This window comes from Alexandromys fortis, unplaced genomic scaffold (genome assembly GCF_014885135.2).
Source record: "Alexandromys fortis isolate MF-2015 unplaced genomic scaffold, M_Fortis_MF-2015_v1.1 scaffold_46, whole genome shotgun sequence".
In the NCBI taxonomy this organism is placed as follows: domain Eukaryota; kingdom Metazoa; phylum Chordata; class Mammalia; order Rodentia; family Cricetidae; genus Alexandromys; species Alexandromys fortis.
In genome coordinates, this window is record NW_026067919.1 from 7,729,839 (window position 1) to 7,752,656 (window position 22,818).

General features: G+C 40.5%; 1 protein-coding gene across 6 annotated transcripts in view; it reads left to right on the forward strand.

The window, feature by feature from the left end:
• Ccser2 (coiled-coil serine rich protein 2) overlaps positions 1-13,173 on the forward strand; it is a 111,525-nt gene extending 98,352 nt beyond the window's left edge. For 3 of the 6 annotated variants that reach the window (XM_050140705.1, XM_050140706.1, XM_050140711.1), the window contains one exon: positions 8,377-13,173. In XM_050140705.1, the coding sequence (XP_049996662.1) occupies positions 8,377-9,165 (789 nt within the window). In that variant the 3' untranslated portion in view covers positions 9,166-13,173. The remainder of the gene's footprint in view (positions 1-8,376) is intronic. The other 3 variants (XM_050140708.1, XM_050140709.1, XM_050140710.1) reach the window with 2 other exon arrangements.
• Positions 13,174-22,818: the final 9,645 nt, after the last annotated feature.

A 22,818-nucleotide genomic window follows, 5' to 3' on the forward strand; every position in this document is an offset into this window, starting at 1 on the left:
TTTTTTTTTTTTTTTCCAGAGTGCTCTATCTGCACCTGCTAGGTCGGGACAGATTCTGTCTTTAGGGGATAGTTGCATGAATTCAGCTGTGTCTCACTGACTATGCCTCGGGACAGTCACTCCTAAACATGGTGATAATTTAAAAGCAGTTTATTGGCTGTAAGCTCAGAGGATCTATGAATTCCATGTTTCTGTAGTTATATACATATAATACACATACATATAAATCATATGTCCCCTTAAGCTTTGAAATCTAAAGGACAAAAGAGTATTCCTGATTTCCAAAAATCACTGGGAACCGTGATTGGTTTCATTTGAAGCTAGTCACAGAGGGGCTTATTTAAAAAATTTGTCTTTACAGTGGTGTGTGGAACTTCATGTATAATTTATAATATTTCTAAATTAAGGTCCAATTATACCTTTAAGAGGTCTTTAATGCCATTGTAACAATAAAACTAGCAAATACTAAATTTATTTGCCTTTATAATGTGCTAGAAGTTTTTTTTAATTACTAAAAAATATTTTCTTTTTCCTTTCTTCATAGGGATTTATATGGAGCTAATCTCCTTAGGTCTTTGGAATTTTAGTATTAAATTGGGTCAAAGTTCTTTTCAGTATAGTGTTTGATAAGAGTGTAAGAAGTGTTAAACATACTTTTCTATGGGTGTAAGCCACTTTAACAAATAAAAGGCATATAAACTTATTAAATATGCTTTACCATTTGCAGTATACTATGTTCAGAAATGAGTAATGCCTAGGAAAACACAAGCAGAGCAGATACCTTTGGCTGCCACCTAGTCATGGCAATCCTTGGTGTTCTGTCTGGTCTCTGATACCCTTGTCCTGTCTCTCTCTTGTCTCTGCTCTCCCATTGTGCCTTTGGCAAGGAGTTGAGAAGTTAGTCCATTACTTCTCTGACAAAGCGTGGTACAGTACAATTTCAGATTTTTTCCTACCACCTTCCTCATGGTCACCTTTTGCTTTTCTGTTTTCTCCCAGTTTGCATGGTGCATGTCAGCGTGCATGCATGAGATCTGTACAGGCATGTTACAGGTAGCTCCATTTCCATCTTCCTTTGAAGTACTGAAGTGTATTTAATAATAATAGTAAGCCTATATTTAGGTAAAAAATGATTTTAGATATTTCATGTGTGTTAAACAGTAGCATTTTATACTTGAATATTTTCTGTTTTCTACTTTACAGACTATGAAACATTTTACTGAGGAGTTGGTATTTTTGCTGCCATCTTTTTTGCTAGTGACTAGAAGGGAAGGAGGCTTATGAAACCCAACATGATAATTCTAGAGACCTCTGGGGTGGAATGAGAGAGGGTTCCCTCCAGTGGTCACTGTGGAGCCACCTCTGTCCAGAGAGACTGCTCCACCAACAGGCTTGGGCTTGGTGTCTGGTTGGGGAGTCAACTAAGAACCACATAGGAACTATGTGTGGATTTCTTGCTTATAAAATGTTAAGATAATCATCTATTATACTATATAAATATATATCTATAAAAAGATAATATTATGAAAGCCCAGGAATTTATAACTATTACCTAAGTAATATAACAATAATACATTTTAGTGCTGCATTTTCAATTTTTTGATGGTTTAAAAAGGGATCTTTGCCACTTGCTGAAAGTGAAATTTGAACTTTACTTCATTAAGTGTCTGTGCCCTCATTTAGCAAAAGAAGAGGCTAAAACCTTCCACTCAAAGTCTCAGGAAAAGAAGTCCACCTGTGTTCAAACTTAGAATTGTGGTTTCTGCCCTTGGGCAGAAGGGAGCCTCTGCTTCCCTGTCTGTGATTTTTCCAATATTTGTAAGTGCCAAAACTCTATGTGAGACTTGCAGTTGCTGAGCCTTAGATAGACCTAGTAGACTTGCTATTATTTATGAAATTCCACTTCAGGGCACTGTGATCATTTGCTTAGTATCTCACTGATTGTAAGGATTAGATCCAGAACTCAGACTTAGATCAGTCTGAATATAGATGCTAGGTAATCTAATACTGTGTTTGACTAACTCTATCATGGAGCCATCTGGTAATTCTTTGGAAAGTTTTAATACTTTTTATGTTCTAAATCCAGTTCTTCTGTCCAGGAGGAAATTGAAGGAATCTTCACTTCGCCATAACGGCCATGTATGCCTGCTGTTGATTTAAAACACATAACCGTGATAAACGTTATTTAACTATGCATTTGAATCTAGAAACCTCATGTTCTGTAGCAACTAATTTATTTTCATATTATAGATATCTTGACTATTCTACCAGGCCCAGTTATGAAAGAGCCATACTTTGAACTTTTCATGCTTAACTTTCTAATTATCATAGGTGATGTGTGTCAAAAAGTCCGGTGCTTAAGAGGTTTGCATGCATAGTTTTACTGTTGCTACTGGAATAGAGAAACAGCTAAATTCCTGTTGAGATAGTTTTCCCAGTGTCCTGAGCCAGAAATGCCTATTCAAGTAGAAAAAGCACTTGATGGCTAAGCTTATAGGTCATTATGAAAGATATTTCTGTTGAAGTTAATATGTAATAAAATCAAACATTTTAAGAAAAGGTTTATTTTCTGTTATCCATAATTATTTGTTCATTAACTTTTAGAGGTTGATTTTTATTTAATCATTAATTATCTGTTAATGATCTAACCAGTCTTCTTTGCTAGTTTATGGCCAGTTGAATCATTCTTGGATACACAGCTAATATTCACTTGCTCATTTTTATAGTAAGCGTGTATTTAATCACCACTGTGTGACAAATCCTACAATGGAAATTGAAGTGTGAGTGTGCTTGCATGAGGAGCTCCATGGTCCGAGTTATCCTTGTAAGCAGTCTAGATAGGTATCTGAGGTTATCACTGATGATGAACATCATGCCTTTGCAGTCCCTGAGTAGTGCCTATTGCTCACATTTCACCACGTGACCTGAAAATATGTAGAATGGTATGGTGACATGTATTTATCTAAAACTCCTATGTGGACTTGCAGTTGCTGAGTCCCATTAGAACACTGGACACTGGTCTGCATTTCAGAACTGTCCTAACAGACCCTCCACAAGTTCCAAGGTACTAAGCCTCACTAATTTGTGACTACAGGAGGCTTCCTGAATCCCCCAATGGTTCTTGGGTGTTTGTTACCTTATGAGTCGTGTAAGCTGCTAAGGCCATGAAATGCATGGACTAGTAGGTACTTTTCCAGATATCTTGCCCAGATGACAGGAAATTCTGTGAATTTTCCTCTCCTCATATCTGTTTGCCCTGTCTTCTTCCCCCAAAGTATGTTCATTTTGCACTTAAAGCTTTATTTGAGCTGTTGGTGATTGCTCACTTGGGCTGATGGTAGCTTACTACATCTCCTTAGAGTTTCTTCCCCTCATTGAATTTCTCACTGGTTCCATCAGAGTGAGCTCCTGAAGCACTCTGTATCCTCTGACCTGCTTAGCATTCCTCAGTAGCTCTCATAATCTAGCATTACATAGCTTGGCAAGTTCCTGTAGGTACCAGCCTTGCCTGTTCTCCCAGCAGTGTTCTTTCCACATTCTCATGGCATCTAAATGACAGAACATCAAGCTCTTTGTTAGCCATGGCCTTGTCCCAGTTCACATCTTAGAGTTCCCTCCTTCCTATCTACCTGGCAACTCCTGCTCATGATTTAAAACTTTAGTCCAGATTGTTTGTACAATTTATGTTTGTGCTCCAGTCAGGGTTTTGTTTTCTTTTTGATTCCATGTTGTTGGAAGTGGTTTTGTAATTTATTTACAAGCTCCATAAAGCACAGGGGCAGCTTTGTGCTCACTTTCAGGTCTTCTCACTGCTAGTCCTGTGATTTGATGGACATAATTGCTTTGTAACAGTTACTGGGTAGTTTGTCTTCTTACGGCAATCTAGACCATGGAAGGATGCCTCTCCTGTTGTCCTCCACTGCTGTTGCCTTAGACCTCACAGTGTAGCAACTTCTTATTCTCCTTAAAAGAGACTTTTTCTCTTCATAACAGTCGAATTTTCCAAATCACAGTTTCAAACATAGGGAATTCATTTTAGAATAGGAAAATTATATTATTAAAAATAATTTTGCATGAAGTATAAAATTTACATTATTTATCTTATAGAAATAACTGATTATTTTTCAATTAGATGATGTCTTTGTTAGGTGTTTTATTGCTATGAAGAGACATCATGACTAGCAATTCTTATAAATGAAAACCTTTTATTGAGGGGGCCCACTTATAGTTTCAGGGATTCAGTCCATTATCATCTTGGCAGGGAGCCTGGCATCATGCAGGCAGATGTGATGCTGAAGCTGAGAGTCCTACATCTTGACTCAGAGGTAACAGGAAGTTGGCCAACTCACTGGGTGGTATCCTGAGCATAGGAAACCTCAAAACCCACCCCCACAGTGACATACTTCCTCTAACATGGCCATTCCTACTTCAACAAAGCCATACCTCCTAATAGTGACACCTCCTATGAGATTGTGGGGCTAGTTACATTCAAACTACTACATTCCACCCCCTGGCTCCCATAAGTTTGTATAATGCCATATGGAAAAATGCATTTAGTCCAACTTCAAAAGTCCCCATAATCTGTTACAGTCTAAACCATGTTTTAAAGACCACAGTTTAAAGTCTCTTATGAGATTCATGCAATCTAACTCTAATCACCTGTAAAAAAATCAAAAAGCAGATCATATACTTCCCACATATAATGACATAGGATATACATTACCATTCCAAAATGCAGGAAAGTGAGCATACCAAGGAAATACTTGACCAAAGCAAGAACAAAAATCAACTAGACAAACCCCACACAGTACTTTAGTTTCTTTTTTCTCAAATAGGAATCTTAGCTGCGTGGGATCTAGCCCTTATATTACCACTCCCTTGATCCCATTTCTTAATACATTTATCATTTATCTCCTTGAATACAGGAGTTAGCTCTAGTCCATGTTCTAGTGCTCTTTTTCTTCTCAAAATTTACATTTTGTAGTTTTCCCCTACTCAACTTGCTTCTTTTCATTTTAAATCTTCATTAGAGTTGCCACTAATATCCCCATGATAGAGTCTGCACTAGATTGTTTTGAGAATTTTTTTTGCCAAGAGAATTAATCCAAAATTCTTCATTTTAGCCTCAGACAGACTCTGGATAAGGGCAAAAGGCAACCACTTTCTTCACCAAATATCACAAGAAAGAGCTATAGGCAACATACTAAAATTCTTCTCCTTTGAAACTTCTTGAGTGAGCCCCTGGCAATTCAAATAAGTCTTAGCACCTTTGTCTTCCATGCTCCTACTAGTATGGCCCATTAAGTAGTGCTTAAAGCATTCCACTGGTTTCCTAACACAAAGTCTATATTATTCTAAACAAAACCACGATCAGGCTTATCACAGAAATACCCCGGTCCTGGTCCCAATTTCTGTCTTAGTTAGGGTTTTATTGCTGTGAAGAGAGACCATGACCACAACAACTCTTAGAAGGAAAACATTTAATTGGGGTGGCTCATTTGAAGTTTAGAGGTTCAGCCTGTTATCATGACATGGAACATGACGGCATGTAGGCAGATACTGTGCTGGAGCTGAGATTGCTACATCTTGCTGGCAACTGGAAGTCAACTGAAAGTCACACTGAGGGAAGCTTGAGCAAAAGAAACCTCAACCCCCCGCCACAGTGACATACTTCCTCCAGCAAGTCCTTACCCTCAGCAACAAAGCCATACCTCCTAATAGATCCTAATTCCCTATGAGATTATGAGACCAATTACATTCAAATTACCACAGATGATAGTTTAGACTTTTCTGTGTATAGCTATTTAATCTTGTTTTCTCAGCTAGAAGACTGAACATTGTATATTCTTAGCAGCTTTGCCATTTTCTGATTGTCAGTCTTGTAAATGGAGTTTGTTATGTTGAATACATGCAGCAGGTCTTTCCAATTCTGTGTTTCTCCATGAGAAGTGGGAAATATGAATAATTAGCAGGCAAATGGCTGTGTCACCTTCAGATCACAGTGAGCCTTTTCTGCAAGGTTGGTGCTCTGGTTACTTTGCCTTAATAAGAAAAAGAATGTTTTTGCAGGCTAGTAGCATCTTTTTATTTCTAGGGCCATAGACATACTGCAGAAAAGTCATCTTTAGCCGGGCAGTGGTGGCACATACCTTTAATCCCAACACTCGAGAAACAACCAACACTCGGGAGACAGAGACAGGCAGATCTCTGTGAGTTGGAGGCCAGCCTGGTCTACAAGAGCTAGTTCCAGGACAGTTAGGACTGTTACACAGAGAAACCTTGTCTCAAAATACCAAAAAAAAATTGTCTTTTAAAATTGTCACTGATATTTTCAGTTCTTGGATTGCTTTAAGATCTTTTAAGCTGATGTGGGAAAACTACTCTGTAGGTGAAAGGAGAGAACAAGTAGGGTGCCCTTGACCGGTAGTGCAGCTCTTCTCCAGGCTGCTGCCGTAATAAGGCCCTGCTTGATCTTTCCTTCGGTACTTTTGATGTTTGTGATTGCTTTTACATGCTCACCGGGAAACCTTCAGTAGAATCTACTGAATTAGTTACTGATGATATTTTAGTGCCTTTCGATTTTAAGGACAGTTCATCCTTCTCCATGGTAATGTATTGAAAAATGCCCACCGTCTTTGAAGTCTGGATAGGTAGCATTAGGCAGCAATTGGGCTAGCTTTATTTTAAACATTCTAGAGCTAGAGTTAATGTTAACATTCATTTTTCTGTACAGTTTAGTTTTGATTATTGTTCTGCCTTTTAAATATAGTATTTTTATTCTTAAAGAATTTTTTATTTGCATACAATGTGGTTTGACCATTCTCACCTCCTCATTTATTCCACTAAGCACTCCGAGATCTACTTTTACCTCTTCACCCCCTCCCAACATTGTATTCTTTTTAAAGACTAAAAATAAAATAACCTTATCCAGTTTTTGTCGCCCATGTTCTCCCTGGTGTAGGGTTTTCCACTGGAGCTTAGCTAACTATCAGAGGCAATACTCCATAAAGAATACAGACAGTGCTCTCCCAAAGCCATCAGCTGTGCCTCGGGAGTTGGGACTTGCTAGCTCCTCCTTCCTCCATGCTGGAATGTTGACTGGCAAGATACCTTATAAATCCTCCTGCCCACTTTAGAGCCCTGGTCAGCCCTCAGTCATCCCTACCGAGTGGTGATCCTGTTCCCAGTGATTCCCAGCTATGCCACTTCAGTCTCTCACTGATGACCCTGGGCAGCCACTTCTACTGCTAGTCAAGGGGTAAAAGAACACAAAGATGCAGTCGATTAGGTCTGTCCCTTCAGCAGAAATGTGAGAGATACTGTGTAGGTTAGCATAGTTAAAAAGTATTTTTATTAGTGAAAAGGATCTGCTAAAAATCCACATTTCACTCCCAAAGTTTTTGACATTTTAGCCCAAAATATTAAATAGAAAGTAGGTATATGGGAGAGGAAATGATCGTTATTAATTTAACTGACTCCTATGTCACTTTGTACTTTTTTTTTTTTTTTTACTGGATAACCCAAAGAAAAGAGTCACATGTTTTCTCGAGTTTGTATAGATAGTATCATATTAAGCCGTTGAGGGCACGTAAAGCTGCAAGGCCTTGAGAACTTGGCTGCTGTGCTTTGGTTTCAGTTCCAGGTGGTTGCATGTTTATGCTCTCTCAGCTGTCCCTGAGAAAATTGTTGAGTGACTGGGGCCTCTAAGGGTTGAATTTAGTGCTGTACATGTACTAGATTAAGTGTATTGGACACTTTTGTGTAAATCTTTAGAATTTCACATAAACTAACATAGTAGTCTTTCCTAAACCTTGTGTATCTCATGGTAAAAGAGATTCAGTTCCCAGCAATCACCTTACAACCATGTGTAACTTTAGTTCCGGGGAAGTGATACCCCATTCTAGCCTCCAAGGACACCAGGGACACTTGGTGCACATATACACATGCATGCAAAACAATGATGTGCATAAAATAAAGCAGACAATATCTTGAAGTTTACCATTAAATGTAAGCGCCACTTAAGGACATTGAATCAAAACACTAATGAAATTTTCCTCTGTAGCCCTGTAGATAATGTTGAAGATGATAAATCTAATGATGCAGGGATTTTTTATTCATTAAATATTTAAAGGCTTTCTTTTGTCCCATTTAATTTTGGATTTTGTTCGGTGTTTGCTGCCTGTATCATTTTTGTTTGCCTTTTCATTTGATATGTATCATGAGTTTGCTTGGATCCTGCAATTCATTCTTTACTTTAAAAAAATCATGTTTTCCATATTAAAATATAATAAGTGTCAATTTGCGTAAGTGCAGTTGTATTTGCATTCATTCTGAGTAAATTTCTAATATAAATTATTGACTTTTTTATTTTAACAGCCTCAAGTACTACAGCCTTCCAGCAGCCATCCCAGATCTACAGACCACGCCCAGGGAAAACTAATAAAGCCACAACATACCGAGGCCCACAGTGAACACAGAGTCCAAGGCATGTGCCAGGATGGTGTACATCCAGATGGAAGCTTTACACATGGCTTGCAACAAGAAAACAGCTATGATTTGGAAGAGCGTCCTTTGTCGCCAAGCCCACAGTTCACAGTGGATGTGGTGAAGGACATACCTTCTGAAACGAGCCTGAGCATGACTGTGAATGCTCAAGAGCCGCATCATATGGCAAAGAATCAAACTAGTGACATGCAGTTTGTACCTACTCCTCCTCAGACACCTTCCCAGTCAAGTACAGTGGACCAGACTAAGAGGGTTGGAAGAAACCAGTCTCCTCAGCTCAAGTCCAAGCATTTAAAGCCATCCACCTTGAGTTCTTTGGCACCTCCAGATTCTGATTCATCACCACGTAGGACTTCCACATATAAGAAGTCACCAGTAATCGCACCATGTAATTCAAAGCATCAGCCAACGTCTAATCAAAACAATCTCGCAAACAATTTGAATCTGAAAACATCTAAACTCCGTCCCCCTTCTGGCACTTTGAAACAAAAACAAATCAGCAATTCCCAACTAGAGCCTCAAAACTTGCAGGCCAAGACAAGCATCCCAAGGCCATTATCACGACCAAAAGAACTGCAGAATCCACACAGCAGTTTGCATTCTGGGGACTGTGTGGCCTCTAATCGATATTCTCGTCTTCCTAAACCAAAGATACATTAAGTGCATAGCCATCACCTGCCAATTTGTCTTTCGAAAACAGTCTGCTCTGTGATAGCTTTATGTGCAGTTTATTACTATGTTGGAGGTTCCATTACAGCAAATCTTAAAATTAAAACTCAGAAGCTTTTACTAGTTTGGCTCTTCCATTTTCTATTCTAGTTGAACTTTATACATTTGCACATTCTTGTCTCAGGTAAACACAAGTTTACTTCTCCATCTCAGAGGCTAAGTCATACTATCCAGCCCCCTCTGTGCACACCAGAAAAGTCAATATTCCATTTACCAGGCAACACATGTACTTTGCTAATTTAGTCCTGTTGTGGCCCATAACTGGTTATTAAAACCTCACCCTTTGCTTACTCTTACTGTGAATATGGTTACTATTTGAACTAAAGATCCGTAGTGATGATGGAAGATGATTGTCCATAAGCAGGGTTCTGGCCAGTGTTTTGTATATTTATGTGGTCTATGCAAAATCTCCACAATGAATAAAGACCAGGCTTTTAATGGGGGAATCCTTATAGGTTTTATCTCTCCTTTTTAGGATCAATAATATAGTCCTACTGTTTCTCCTTTTTTTTTCAGACAGATTTCCCAGGCTGACAGTTTTCATTATTTTATGTAAACCAAATAGATGTTGTTATAACACCTTATTTCATACACACGTGTACTATATGCTTACATTGCTACTGGGTAAATTTGGAGAGCTTGAGATGCCTAAGGGTATATTAGTTGTAACCTCTGTTGGTGCTAGAGTTTTGCTGGTAATTGAGTTTTAAACCCTATTAACTTAGAGATCCATCATATTACTTTAAGTTTCCACAACATACATGGAAAATTTAAAGTTAAGTTTTTATTGTAATAATTGTATTGATTTTTGACTATTTGCTAATATCTGAAGACTGGAATAATGGACTTGAAATATTTGCACAAAATTTTGATGCGATATAAGAGGAATTTAAAGCTTATTTTCTATAAAAAATGAGTTAAAACACTTTGAGAAAAAATATATATAAATTTAAGAATATCATGATAAGTTGCTTTTCTGGGTTTCCTGAGTTTCCCTCTTCTATTTTGAATGAAGGTTTCTTGAAAGTAGATTTTTTTTTTGGTGGGGGAGGATGAAACTGTAGCTAGGAAGCTGTTCTTCCTGAAGGATTGCTGCAGAAGGTAGCTGTGGGGGCTACAGAAACCCACCCATGCTGCTGACCATTACTCAAGCAGTTGAGAAAATTTACCTTATGTTTGTCCAAGGCATGCCATCTTTAGGCTGGTCATTTAATTCAAATTAAGATTTTTCAGACAAATAACCTTACAGGACCAGTATCTGATTAGCTGACCAAAAAAAAAAAAAAAATCTATCAAAAGTAATTGTAGCCAAAACAGTTAAGCTGCTGCTAAGCTTCTTTTTTAAATGTCACTAGGTTACAAAGAGAACCGTGGTATCCAGTTGGTTCGTGGAAAGCTTCAGTCATCTAGGGGCAGTCTTCACCTCGTGTGTTGTGATCCCTCAATCTAGTCAGTTTGCCATTCGGAGATGCCAACCTTTCTTGGGTTTGGGAGTGGATGAGCATAGTCTCACACCACAGCACTTTAGTCAGAGAAGAACCGAAGCTCAGGACACCCTGACGTAGGCCAGATGCTATGGAGTCATCACTGCTGTGGGCAGAAGCACCTCTTTGTTCATGAAAGAGAGCCAGGCTCCTTGTAGCTGCATGTGAGCACATGTGCTTTGCCCTTGTGGGGAAGAGAAGCTAATCTCATCATTGCGTATCGGCTACAATCATACTCTAGCTCCTGCAGTAGAACATACTAGTGTCTGTTTCTTAAATTGAAGGTTTGTATAGACTTTTGTGAAGTGCTTTTTGCAAGTTGGCCTTATCCTTAGGGGAAAGTTTCAGTTTTTAAATTTATTTATAACCCTCTGGTTTGAGGGAAATGTCTTCGTTGTCAATTAGATGAAAATGTTGACTCCAGTAATTTGTTTATTTTAATCTTTGGCCCCTTTAATTTTTTTCTCCCTGATGAATTTGCAGAAATATGCATCCACCAGTTTATCCTCTATACCGTTGTTGGGCCTCAGTCTTGATAGAACATAGGTAGGCTCATTATTATATTTTTTTTTCTTCTTCTTTGTTTTTGGTTGAGACAAGAGCCTCACATATTCCACGCTGGGCTCTAACTCATTGTATAGCCAAAGATAACCTTGGATATTTTATCACCTGCCTCCATCTCCAGAGTGCTGGGATTACAAGAGTGCATGACCACACCTGATTTTATGTGGCACTGGAGGTCAAATCCAGAGCCTCATGTGGTAGGCAAGCACTCAATCAAATGAGCTCCATCCCCATCCCTCATCAGTATACTTTTAAAACACAATGTATGCTTCAAATATATTACCTAGAGAAGACATCTACGATGCATTTGCAAACAACATAGAATATTTGCCTGCAGTTTTCTGTAAAAGCTGCAAGAACATCTTGTCTGCTCCTAGTAATACTAAGAAGTGGAGATGAGGGCACAGCACTGCTGTATAAACAGAGGTCACACTTTCACATCTGTTTTGATCTCTTGAATGCATCTGTAAGCCAGCACTCCGCCAACTGTCTTTCACAGAAACGTAGCTCATTTTGTTCTTTCAGTGAGGATAGTGGGAGTGGGCAAGTTCCAAGTGCCAAGGGAAAGTTGGGCAGTTTTTACATGTGTGGGAAGAAAATATATAGAATTGTTCATTTGGCTTTTAACAGGATGCGTTTTAGACGATTGATTTTTGAGCTAGAGTTTTGCTATGTGGTCCTGAGTTTGTTCAAAGAAAGTTTGGGCTGAGATGTTTATTCGTATAGGTACAGGTGATTCCAAGGTTTACAACAAAGGATTATAGATGATTTCTAATCTTAAACCTTCTACCTGTTATTTTTCTTTTGGAGTCTCATTTTTCATTTGTACTGTATTTTCAGGCATATCAACTGCTGATCGCTGTATTTATATAGATGTTAGGGAACTTACTAAGCATTTTAGTAAGTAAAAATCTGAGTATGAAAGAAAATATCAGATATGCACTTTAAATGAGCTTAATTGCTTATAGTTGTGCCTGAAATATCAAATTGCCTCCTGTGGGTGTGGCTTTGTTTAGTAAAATAATTTCTCTGTAAATGTTGCTGTGGGAAGGAAGCTGTAGAGCCTTTCACTGAACTGTATCCCAGCATGCCACTTTGCCCATGATAGCACTAAGTTTTCTTTGAATGTCCGTTGTCCCTTTTAGTATTTTACTCAATGTATCAAAGGCAACTTCATCCCCATAACTGTCATTTTGGAAAGGTTCCGGGCCACCGATGGTGTTCCAGACACAGGTGTTCTTGTTTGCCACCAGAGTAGTCTGACCAGCTTCCTGAGGATGCACTTTGGGGTCAACTGTGCTTGTGCTGAAGGCCAGGAAGACAGCAGCTCCATTCCCACACCCTTCATCCTACACTGTAGCTTCCATGTTGCTGAGTTAACATGGGTAGTTACTTCTGCATGCTTATGCACACATTTGAAAATGAAGTATAGCCGTAATATAAATATGTAAGGTTTCCCTTGGAGATGATGGCCTTGCTGTTTTCTTGATTCTGATGCTTGAGTTCTATTTTCTGTTGGTATTTCCACAGGTTTCTTTAAGTTTTTGCTGCAGCAGTTTGGGAGGATACATTTGGACAGATGATAATGAGGTTTCTATAATTATGTAACTGATTAAAGATTGTGTCTTCACCTTGTGGAGTAAAAGGCGCCCCCTCTCTTCTTGGTAGTGCATTGCCATGATGAGTAATGCTGGCCTTGAGAACTTAGTCACGACTAAAACCAGAAACAGTGTCTGCAATGTCGTTTTCCCCACTGATTTTACAATCCAGTTCAGAGTACATACTGTATATTAGAATTTGCCTGTAAAGGAATTATGGAAACCAGATGTAAAGTCTCTTTCTTGAACGTGTTGGCTTAGTAAATAAAAAATAAAGTTCATAATTATAAGAATGTGTTTGTCTTTCCACAGTTTGTTTTCTCTAATGTCTTTCCCTACTAAGATATAGAGTACTATTATTTTCAAATTCTGATATTCTATTTACAAACTCTTATCCATATACACGGTATATCTCAAGCCATGAATCCTGAGAATTTCAGGACTGAGAATTCACATCTTCTATGTCTAGTCTAGTGTGTTGGTTTCCCATTGACCTAATATCTGCTTTAAGAAAATACTTTAGTGAGTATCTGAAGAAACTACCTTTTTTAGGGAGATGTGCAAGGGAGAAAATGACATTTTAATTTTTCATTTTTAAACAGTCCATATACAAAATACTTTGAATCAGAAACTTGTCAATATAATTTTGCATACAAAAAATGGAAATTTTATTTCCTAATCAGATATACAAAAACTGTATAGGATAATACCATTGTATTGCTCCGAAGTGGATGTGTGTGTGTGTGTGTGTGTGTGTGTGTGTGTGTATGTCCCAGAAAGAGTTGAGGAAAACTTCATTAATAAGTTTGGCAATAACATTGGCTGCCTCTAAAGCTCTCTTTCACCCTCAAGGCTTTCTGGTCTGTTAGTGATCACAGGCTTACAGTGACTCATCTTCCAGTCAGGTGAGCAGCATCGCTGCAGTGCCCTCACGTATGCGTTTGGGCCTATATTTTCATTCTAAAACAGTCTTTCCCCACAGAAGGAACAGAAGCCAGTGATGCTTCTGTCAGTTTGAGGTGAGACGTAGTGATTCTGCTGGCTGCTGGTCGGGACTGAGCGGGTCCCCTGTCTGAAGCTGAAGACCACCACTTCAGGACCAACTGCTCTTATATTCACTGTTCCTTCCTTTGAACACAGCAGTAAGGCGACATTACATTGACTCCAGCGTTGTTTCATTCGGTGCTTTAGTTCCCACACAGTTCTGTTTGATGTTGTAGTATGTTCTTGGTATTTATTATGCCCTCATTATCCAGTGAAAACAGGGTATACATACACATATATGTATATATTTCAAGAATATAAATAAACACGCATAGCTCTATCCAAGAACTCTTTAGCTGTATAACAATGGTATGGTATCCTGCTTGCTACTGTAGGTTTGCAGAGTTCAGCAGGTTTCTCAAGCTCTCTAAACCATCTTCCCTTTTGCCACCTCATACCACAGATCCCGTTTCTGAAGTCTTGCTGTGGCTGGCATTCAGATCTGTGGCCATCCATGCCTTTCTCTCTCATCCTCTTATTCAGACAAAATCTGACATCTTGAAGACCTTTCCTCCCCACACTCCCCAGGAGAATCTCTGAGGAGAGACTTGAGTTATCTAGAGCGCCTTTCCTCCATTTTTCGGTCATCTCCCCATCATAACTCTGCCTTTAATGTCTTTGCTGTGTAAAAATGATACAAGGAACTTCCTCACAGTCTCTCCTCAACTATAAACACAGAATTGCTGTTTCCCAGGTTCTAAAGCTTGACTTGTTAAATCATCTACAGCCTCTTGGGGTCTGGCAGTTGCTCCTTTGGTAATATTTCAAGTGACTATAGAAGATGTTTTCTAGAGCATCACCACATCTCCGATGTCAGCCACTACTGTGAAAGGAACATTAGATATGCTTGCTGTGTGTCTGGCTCCCTGAGCTTTTGTGGGAGGTCCCGCAGCACAGACTCCACAGCCCAGACAGAACCAGCAGAGCCACTGTGTAACTCACTGTGAAAACTACTTCCATAAATAATACTTGCATTTGGGATTTTTTAAATGACAGATAAAAGTAAGATTAATAGCACATATCAACACGCTCACCAATATGAGCCTTTCATAAGCACGTTGTCTCCCAGGTGTTTTCAGTTCCAGCAAACTACATTTCCATGACGATTTGGAGCTGACATTTTACACATATATGACAGACTCAAGTAGGTGAAGGGCAAACGTGAGTAGCACAGGCAAGAGGAACACAGTGTGTAACAGATTAATGTGCATATGAGACGGTCAGAGTCCTGGTAATGGTAATTATCTTGGCTAGATGCGGGCCTGGACAGAGCCCAGGGAGGTGACCTTGAAAGGACTTGCTGAGAGCACCCGTGAAACTTGGACCTTGTTCTGACTGCTGTTATTTTGAGAGTGTGTGACTCTGGTAGTAGGGAAGCCTTGCGGAGTTACCAGGAAATAAGGGAAGTCCAGGGAACCATGACTTCCAACACTTAAGAAAGATGCAGGAAGTCATAGCACAAAACAGCTATAGAAGTTCAAGGGTCAACAAAATGTGGTAAGGTATTGACCCTAGCCGGTGTCTGAGACACCATGGTGCTATGACAGTCTGCTTATGGTACATCTTCGTATCCAAAGGACATTGGTGTGGAGAGCCAAAATGCAGATTTCAAGAAAACAGCTAAATTCCATACACAAAATAATTTCACAGCCAAGCAATGGTTTTAATATTTACCAGAATATTCACCTTACTTTCACAGTATTCTGTACTATAACAATGCATAAGCAAGATAAGAGAGAGGCATTGCAGTCACGCATATGCTTACAGATACCTGTATACATCAATAATAATAATGGTGGTGCAATTCTAGATATTTCACTTTTGTGTCTTTATAATACACATTTTTTTAGTTGCAATAGTACCTCTACAGAGAAAAACTTGTATGTATTTTTTTAATTCATTTATTTCTTTATTAATTAATTAAAGATTTCTGTCTCTTCCCCACCGCCGCCTCACCTTTCCCTCCCCCTCCCCCAATAAAGTCCCCCTCCCTCGTCAGCCCAAAGAGCAATCAGGGTTCCCTGCCCTGTGGGAAGTCCAAGGACCACCCACCTCCATCCAGGTCTAGTAAGGTGAGCATCCAAACTGCCTAGGCTCCCACAAACCAATAGGTGCAGTAGTATCAAAAACCCATTGCCATTGTTCTTGGGGTCTCAGTAGTCCTCATTGTCCGCTATGTTCAGCGAGACCGGTTTTATCCCCATTGTCTCAGTGCCCCCCTCGCGGTCCTGAGTTCCTTGCTCGTGCTCTCTCTCCTGGTGCTCCTGATTTGGACCTTGAGATTTCAGTCCGGTGCTCCAATGTGGGTCTCTGTCTCTATCTCCTTTCATCGCCTGATGAAGGTTAATATTCAGGAGGATGCCTATATGTTTTTCTTTGGGTTCTCCTTCTTATTTAGCTTCTCTAAGAACCCGAATTATAGGCTCAATGTCCTTTATTTATGGCTAGAAACCAAATATGAGTGAGTATAAGGTCATTTCTCTAGAAATTCAGTAGCTGATCTCCCCGGCCACAGAGTTAGTGAGCCAGCTGTTTATAACTTTCTGGAATAAGATTACCTTTGAAGTCCATGTATGCAGTGACACAGCCCAGGGCCTGTCTCCCTGACTTCAGAACTAGCACTCTAGTTTCATTTGTTCATTCCTTGATCACTCAAGTAATTGAAATTGAGAATGCTGTGTGCAAGAGAGAGCACAACGATTAGTGATAGACACCTCAAACTTGGGTCGCTTTTTCCCTTGGTGCAGACAAGCTGGACGTGCTTCATCCTACCTTACACCAGTCCTCTTCCGGGTTCTCCTCCTAAATGTCCTTGCTGATTCATCCTTGGTTCTGTCCACACCCTCCCAAATAGATGGTAATGTGCTCTGAGTGGTGATGTCCTGGGTCCTGTTCTCTATTAACTCTGCCCGATGCTTACAAATGTGGACGGGTCTTTAACAGTGGTTGAAGGGTGGGTGTTAGACACTAGAACAGGCCAAATTGGGGCATGGGGCGGGGGTTGGGACTGTTTGGCTCACAACTCCCTTTGCTGAAGACTTGAGATTGTTGTGGCTTTGTTCACTGTTACCTGCTGTCATCCAGGCTTGGATGAGCTGAAGGGCAGGCCACCCAATTCTGCTGTCTGGTTCTGAGCCAAGGAGGGAGAACCCAATCTTTATGCCCTTTATTCATGCCAACCAGAGTCAGTCTGCCCAGCTTTTAGCAGCATAATGCCTGCTTAGAGCTTCTGTCTTCAGAAACAGGTTTGCTGACTTCACGCTGTGAATCAATCAGTAGACGGGCAAAGAAGCTACCCTGCTAAAATTGAAGCCAGGATTGCCTTATTTCATACAGAGAAATCAAGCTTTTGCTATGGCAGCTGTTCTCCTGTTACCATTTCTATTCTCCCTGGCCAGGGGCCAGCCTCTCCCGCGTCTCTCTAAAATCTGCTAAGTGCAAATGAAGTCCTGCGATTATTTTTCTCTGCCGGAGAAAATGGACGTTTTCATTTCTTTGGAAACAAGTTCTTGCTCCGTCACTCGGCGGCACTTGCAGGTTAAGTGTGACAAATTCAAATGTCAAAGCTAAATGCCTCACCATGTGCGTTCACTGTCTGTCCTTTGCTTGGCCTCATGGGAGCAAGCAGTTTCTGCAGGGCCACATGTGTGCATGTGAATGACTGCACCTGGGTCTGGAGCTGAGGCAAGTGACCAAGAGTAGGGCTCTCTTTCCTCCTCTGCCTGAAGGTGAAAGGAGACACAGTCGTCTGGATGTCTTCTAAGCTGTGTGGTCTGAGCTTTCTCTGGCTTTTGAGTAGTCTCATCAGGTCAGATAAGAGGGGTTTGCTCAGGTTCCCTCGGCACTTTCTACTATTTGAAAATTAAGCATCTTCCAGACAAGGCATTATTCTCTAGGCCCACCCTTCTCCCAGTCTTACTGGAGATAAAATTAATGTAGGTTGGTTTCCAAAGCTATCTGTTCTCATTTTATACTTTTGCTTTTCCCCTGCGCTAATAAGCCAGTCCCACCTATATACACAGGTTTATTATCAATGTTTCAAAAAGATCCAGGGGGAAAATCGTAGTCTTACTGAACTTGTCCTGATTTTGTGCATACAACATACTTGCATATGATTTACACCATATTGGGCATTGTAAGTTATCTTTGGGTCACAAAGTACTTGAGGGGATGTGTGTAGGTTATATGTAAGTAGTATGAAATTTTATTCAAGGCATTTGAGCACACACGTGTTTAGGTTATCTTCAAGAGCTCTAGAATCAATCTCCATCAGATACCAAAAGACAACTGTACTTCTCTGAGTCATATTTTACATATATAGTTTACCCAGTCTAAGTACACAATTCAAAACAAAGACATTTAGTAGTTGATTAGGTATACAGCCTCATTATAAAACCATTTTAGAATATTTCTATCACTTAGTAAAGACCTATATACTCATTTATTAAAACCTACTTTTTCCTGTCAGATACCACAAACCTCATTCTTGTGCCTATACATTTTCTGCATTTTCATATAAAAATAGTATCATATAAGATGCCATATCTTATGTCAGACTTCTTCCATTTAGCAAATCCTAGCAACTCTCAGCTCATTTTTTTCCTTACTAAATAGTATCCCGTTGTAGGGGCATACACACTTTGTGGATCTGTTCACCAGCTGAGAGTCATTTACTTGTTTTCTATATTATAAGTAGAGATCCCAAGAGCATCCAGGATTCAGCCTTCATGTGGATATGTTTTTATTTCTCTTGGGTTTATACCTGTGAGTGGAATTGCTGGGCTGTGTGATACAATTACGTTTGGCCTCTCAAGGTTGTCAAACTATTTTCCAGAGTGACAGCACAATTTAATGCTCTTCCCAGCAGTATTTGCTAGTCCCTATTCCTCCATTTCCTTGCCAACATTTGCCCCTGTTTTTCTGGTGCATCCATTCTGCTGGGTGTGAAGTGGTGCCAAACTGTGGCTTTGTCTTTGCATTTTCCTAATAACTGATGTGTCCTGCATGTTTCTGTGTTATCATTAGCTATTCGTGTATGGCCTTCGGTGGCAGGTCTGTCTGCGTCTTTGTGTTTTCTTATGGACGTCCTTTACTCCTGAAATGCAAAGATCCACTGTGAGTTCTAGATACAAGCCACTTATCAGATACGCACTTGGCAAGATATTTCCTCACAGATGGTTGCTTGTCTTCATATCTTAGGGAGCACAAATGTTTAAATCTTGATAAGACCAAATGTAATGATCTTTAAATTTACCTTATTGCTCTTTTGATGTCACACCTGAGTCATTGCCAAGGCTGAGATCTTGGAGATTGTCTTCTGTGACTTCTTGTGGCAGTATTACTGGATTCCTGCCCTGACGCCTGTGGAGCATCTGAGTTGGTTTTGGTACCCAGTATGAAGTAACATCATCCGCATATGACCACCAGTTTCCCTTGGTTGAAGGCCCTCACTTTGGCACCTGCGCTGAAAATCAGTTGAGTCTAAAGAGAAAAATTCATTTCTGCAAAGTGAGGTCTGCCCTAGGGTTCTCTGTGTTCTTGTGCCCATTCCTACTGCTCATAACAGTGGCATGAGAGCCCCAGATGTTAGGAAGGAAGTCCCCCCTTGTCAGTCAAGGTTGTTTGGCCATTTATGGTCTTTTACAGTTCTGTGTAAATTTGGGGATCCTTTTGTCAAGTTCCTCAAAAGCACACAGGTTTCCAGTAAGGACAGCAAGGTCTAGTGTGTTTGGATTGGACTGAGTCTTCCAATCTACAACATGAACTGTTGCTTCTGTTTCTTACTAGTCAGGGTACAGCTCTTTCTTCATTTTTTTCCAACTATGTGACTTTTTTTTTTTGAGGCTACTGTGGGTAGAACCGTATGGCTGTTTTCTTTGCTCAGCATTTGTATAGAGAGATGCAATTGATTGTTGTATATGGATCCCTACTGAGATTGTGCTGAGTTCTCAGTATTAACAATATTGTTATGGGCCTCCTGAGGCTGTCTGCTTACAGGATTGTACTCTGCAGACAACGTGGTACTGTCTCTTTCCAGTCTGGATGCCCCTTTGTCACCTTGCGTAAGTGTATGATTGCACAATCCCTTTTTATCTTTGGGCTGAGTCTGCTAAAGCTGGTCACCTTAGGAGACCCGCTGACTTGCTGTGGCCATAAAGCCTTACCTAAGAAAACAGCTGATATGGTCCAAAGCAGCCTTCCACCTCAGGAAGGGGTGGGACAGGCAAAGCTCCGGCTTGCTTTTAGAGTCTGTTATAGGGATACAAGGGTACAGTGTGAGGTGTCCGGACCCTTTGTATTTGGAACCCTAGTTCTGGAAACCTTACTAAACATGGAATGTCGTGTGCCTACCTTCTTATTTCCAGTAGATATTTACAGCAGGAGTTAACACTGGGCCCCAAGAAGTGCCCCTGAAATTCCCTAATAACATTTATCTTATCTTTTATCCAGGAGCGAAACAGTGACACTCTTAGGAATGCAGCCAGAGCATTTGGAAGGCTCAACTTTCATACTTCCAGACTATCTATGGCTTTAGATAAATGCTCCAACAAAAGCATCCAGGATCTGGTGTCTAGCTTAAACACACACACATACACACACACACACACACACACACACACACACACACACACGCAAGAAATGATTAAGAGTCAGAGAATGAATGGGAGGTTATTTGTTATGGGTGCTTTAGGGGAGAGTTAAAGTCCTTTTAATGGGAAGACTTAGCCTGAGGGAGGTGAGATTTAAAGAAAGACTATTCTATATAATTTTAATATTGTTCTCCAGCTATGAACGTCTTTTGTTGCAACATCAAGAATGAAATTCAACAAAAACAAGTGTGTTGTTGAGTGAGTTTCAAAGGCAGCCTGGCCTTTGTGGGTTCTAACTGTCTCAGGCTGCAAAGGGGGAAACCACTATTGTGGCCCTAGCTAGTGGCAAGTGAGTGGAGAGCCTGGTGACGCAGGACGGTTTGCAGAGTTAAGCCTCTGCCAGTGTGGAGAATTTCAGTGGAGGCTGGAAGTCCAGATTTGTTAGGATTGATGCTGTGGGCACTGGAGAAAGTAACTAAGGTACCCAAAGCAGGCTGGTAGCAGTGTAGACGTTTCTCTTCCTTTATCAGAAACTCATGAGATCCAGACACACGTTCTGCACAGTGAAACTTAACTCTGAAAGATAACAGCTTGCTTCTCCAGCATGCTTCAATGTGTGTCGTATGACTCCGTGTAAAGTTTAGTATTATTTTGGCAAGTTTTGCAAAACAGCGTGTGGGAACTCTGATGAGGATCCTGAGAAGTCTCTGCCGTTTGGGGAGAAGCCAGAGTGCTTCTGGTCCCAAGCACCTTTCTTCATTCTCTGCTTACCTGGCTCCTTTTTACCCAGACTCTCATCCCAGGGCACCTCAGGATCCACACCAACCCTGTCACCTCGGTACATAGACTAGTCTGTGGGCCATCTAGAAGCCACAGAAGCGTCTCAGGTGCGCTGGTAAAGTCCTCGCAGAGCTTGGTGAAGTCTGTGGTGCCGGGAACTTGGGCACGAAGGCTAGCAGCTGATGGTCCTGCTGTGGCTGATGGCGTGAGCGTCATACACTGCTACCTTGTTCTTCCTGGAGTCCTACAGTGCAGGCTCCAGCACCTCTGTTTTGCAGGGAGGACCTTGAGCTCAGAGAAATGAAGTAACCTGCCTGAGCTCAGACTCTTACGTGGTTTGCCGGAATTCTAAGTCATCTGCTGCAGAATCCTTGTCCTTGATCACAAAACTTCTGTGACTTCTCAAGATGCATCTAATCTCAGTTCAGTTTTTTCCGTAGTATCCCCTTTCTGGCATAGAGCTAAGGTCTGGGGGGATAAAGTCACCTGCCTGAAGTCACTCAGTAGCCAAATAGACCCTAGTGGAGTTGGAGCCGGCTGTCTTCTATTGTAGAATGCTTCCACCTAGCGGTCAAATTGACGAACAACGTCCTTATGCTTGGGTACTGTGTCTTCCCCCAAATGATTTGCAGTTTCTTAACTTTTCAGATCAGAACCATTCCAAGAGATGTAAAATTAGAGCCTGGGATCCAGGGATTTTTTTTCAGTAAGAGTACATATATACCCGTGTTTCCTGGCCTCCAAAGTAAATAAGAAAGCAAGCATCCCGTTGCCCTTCCTGCCCAGGGAAAAGGAGAGCCGTTTACAACAGGTTTCTGGTCCCAGAATTAAGTAGTAAACCAGCAACAGTTCTGAAGGCACTGCATGTGGCCTTGGTGTGGATACTGATTTACCAAGAGAGCCAGTGTAGGCTCCTCATTTAACTGCTAGATAAGTCCTGGTCCAGCCTACTCCCGGGACAGTCAGTCTTGAGATGGGAATGTCATGTGATTTGGGCTCAGTTATGTTTCAAAGGCAGCACTGAGGGTCCAGCACCTTGTGGCTTGGCTGATAGTGGTGCCATGAATCAAAGACGAACACTAGACTTTTGTTCTTGTGACTACATGTGACTACAGAGAACTTGAACCGAAGCTGCTCTGATCTGTGATGTTTTAGGATGGTAAAATCCACATTATGTCTCCAGTCGAAATCAAATTAAAATGTCTCATTTGTAATTTTGAATTATTACATTTTGGAGTATGTTATTTCATATTGGATTATTTGAATGAATTTCAATTCTTCTCATATTTTAAATATGACTTCATAAAGAACTTACTTTTGTATACGTGGCTTGACATTGCAGTAATGTAATTCTGGCTTTCGGAAGGGTGGAGGTAAGAGCATCACAAGTTTGAGACCAGATACTGTCTCACAAACAAAATGCAGCAAAATAGAAAGCACATGACACAGACAACACAAAACAAAATAATAAAACAACACAAAGCACATCACAACATAGCAGAACACAAGTCTGACCAACATTGT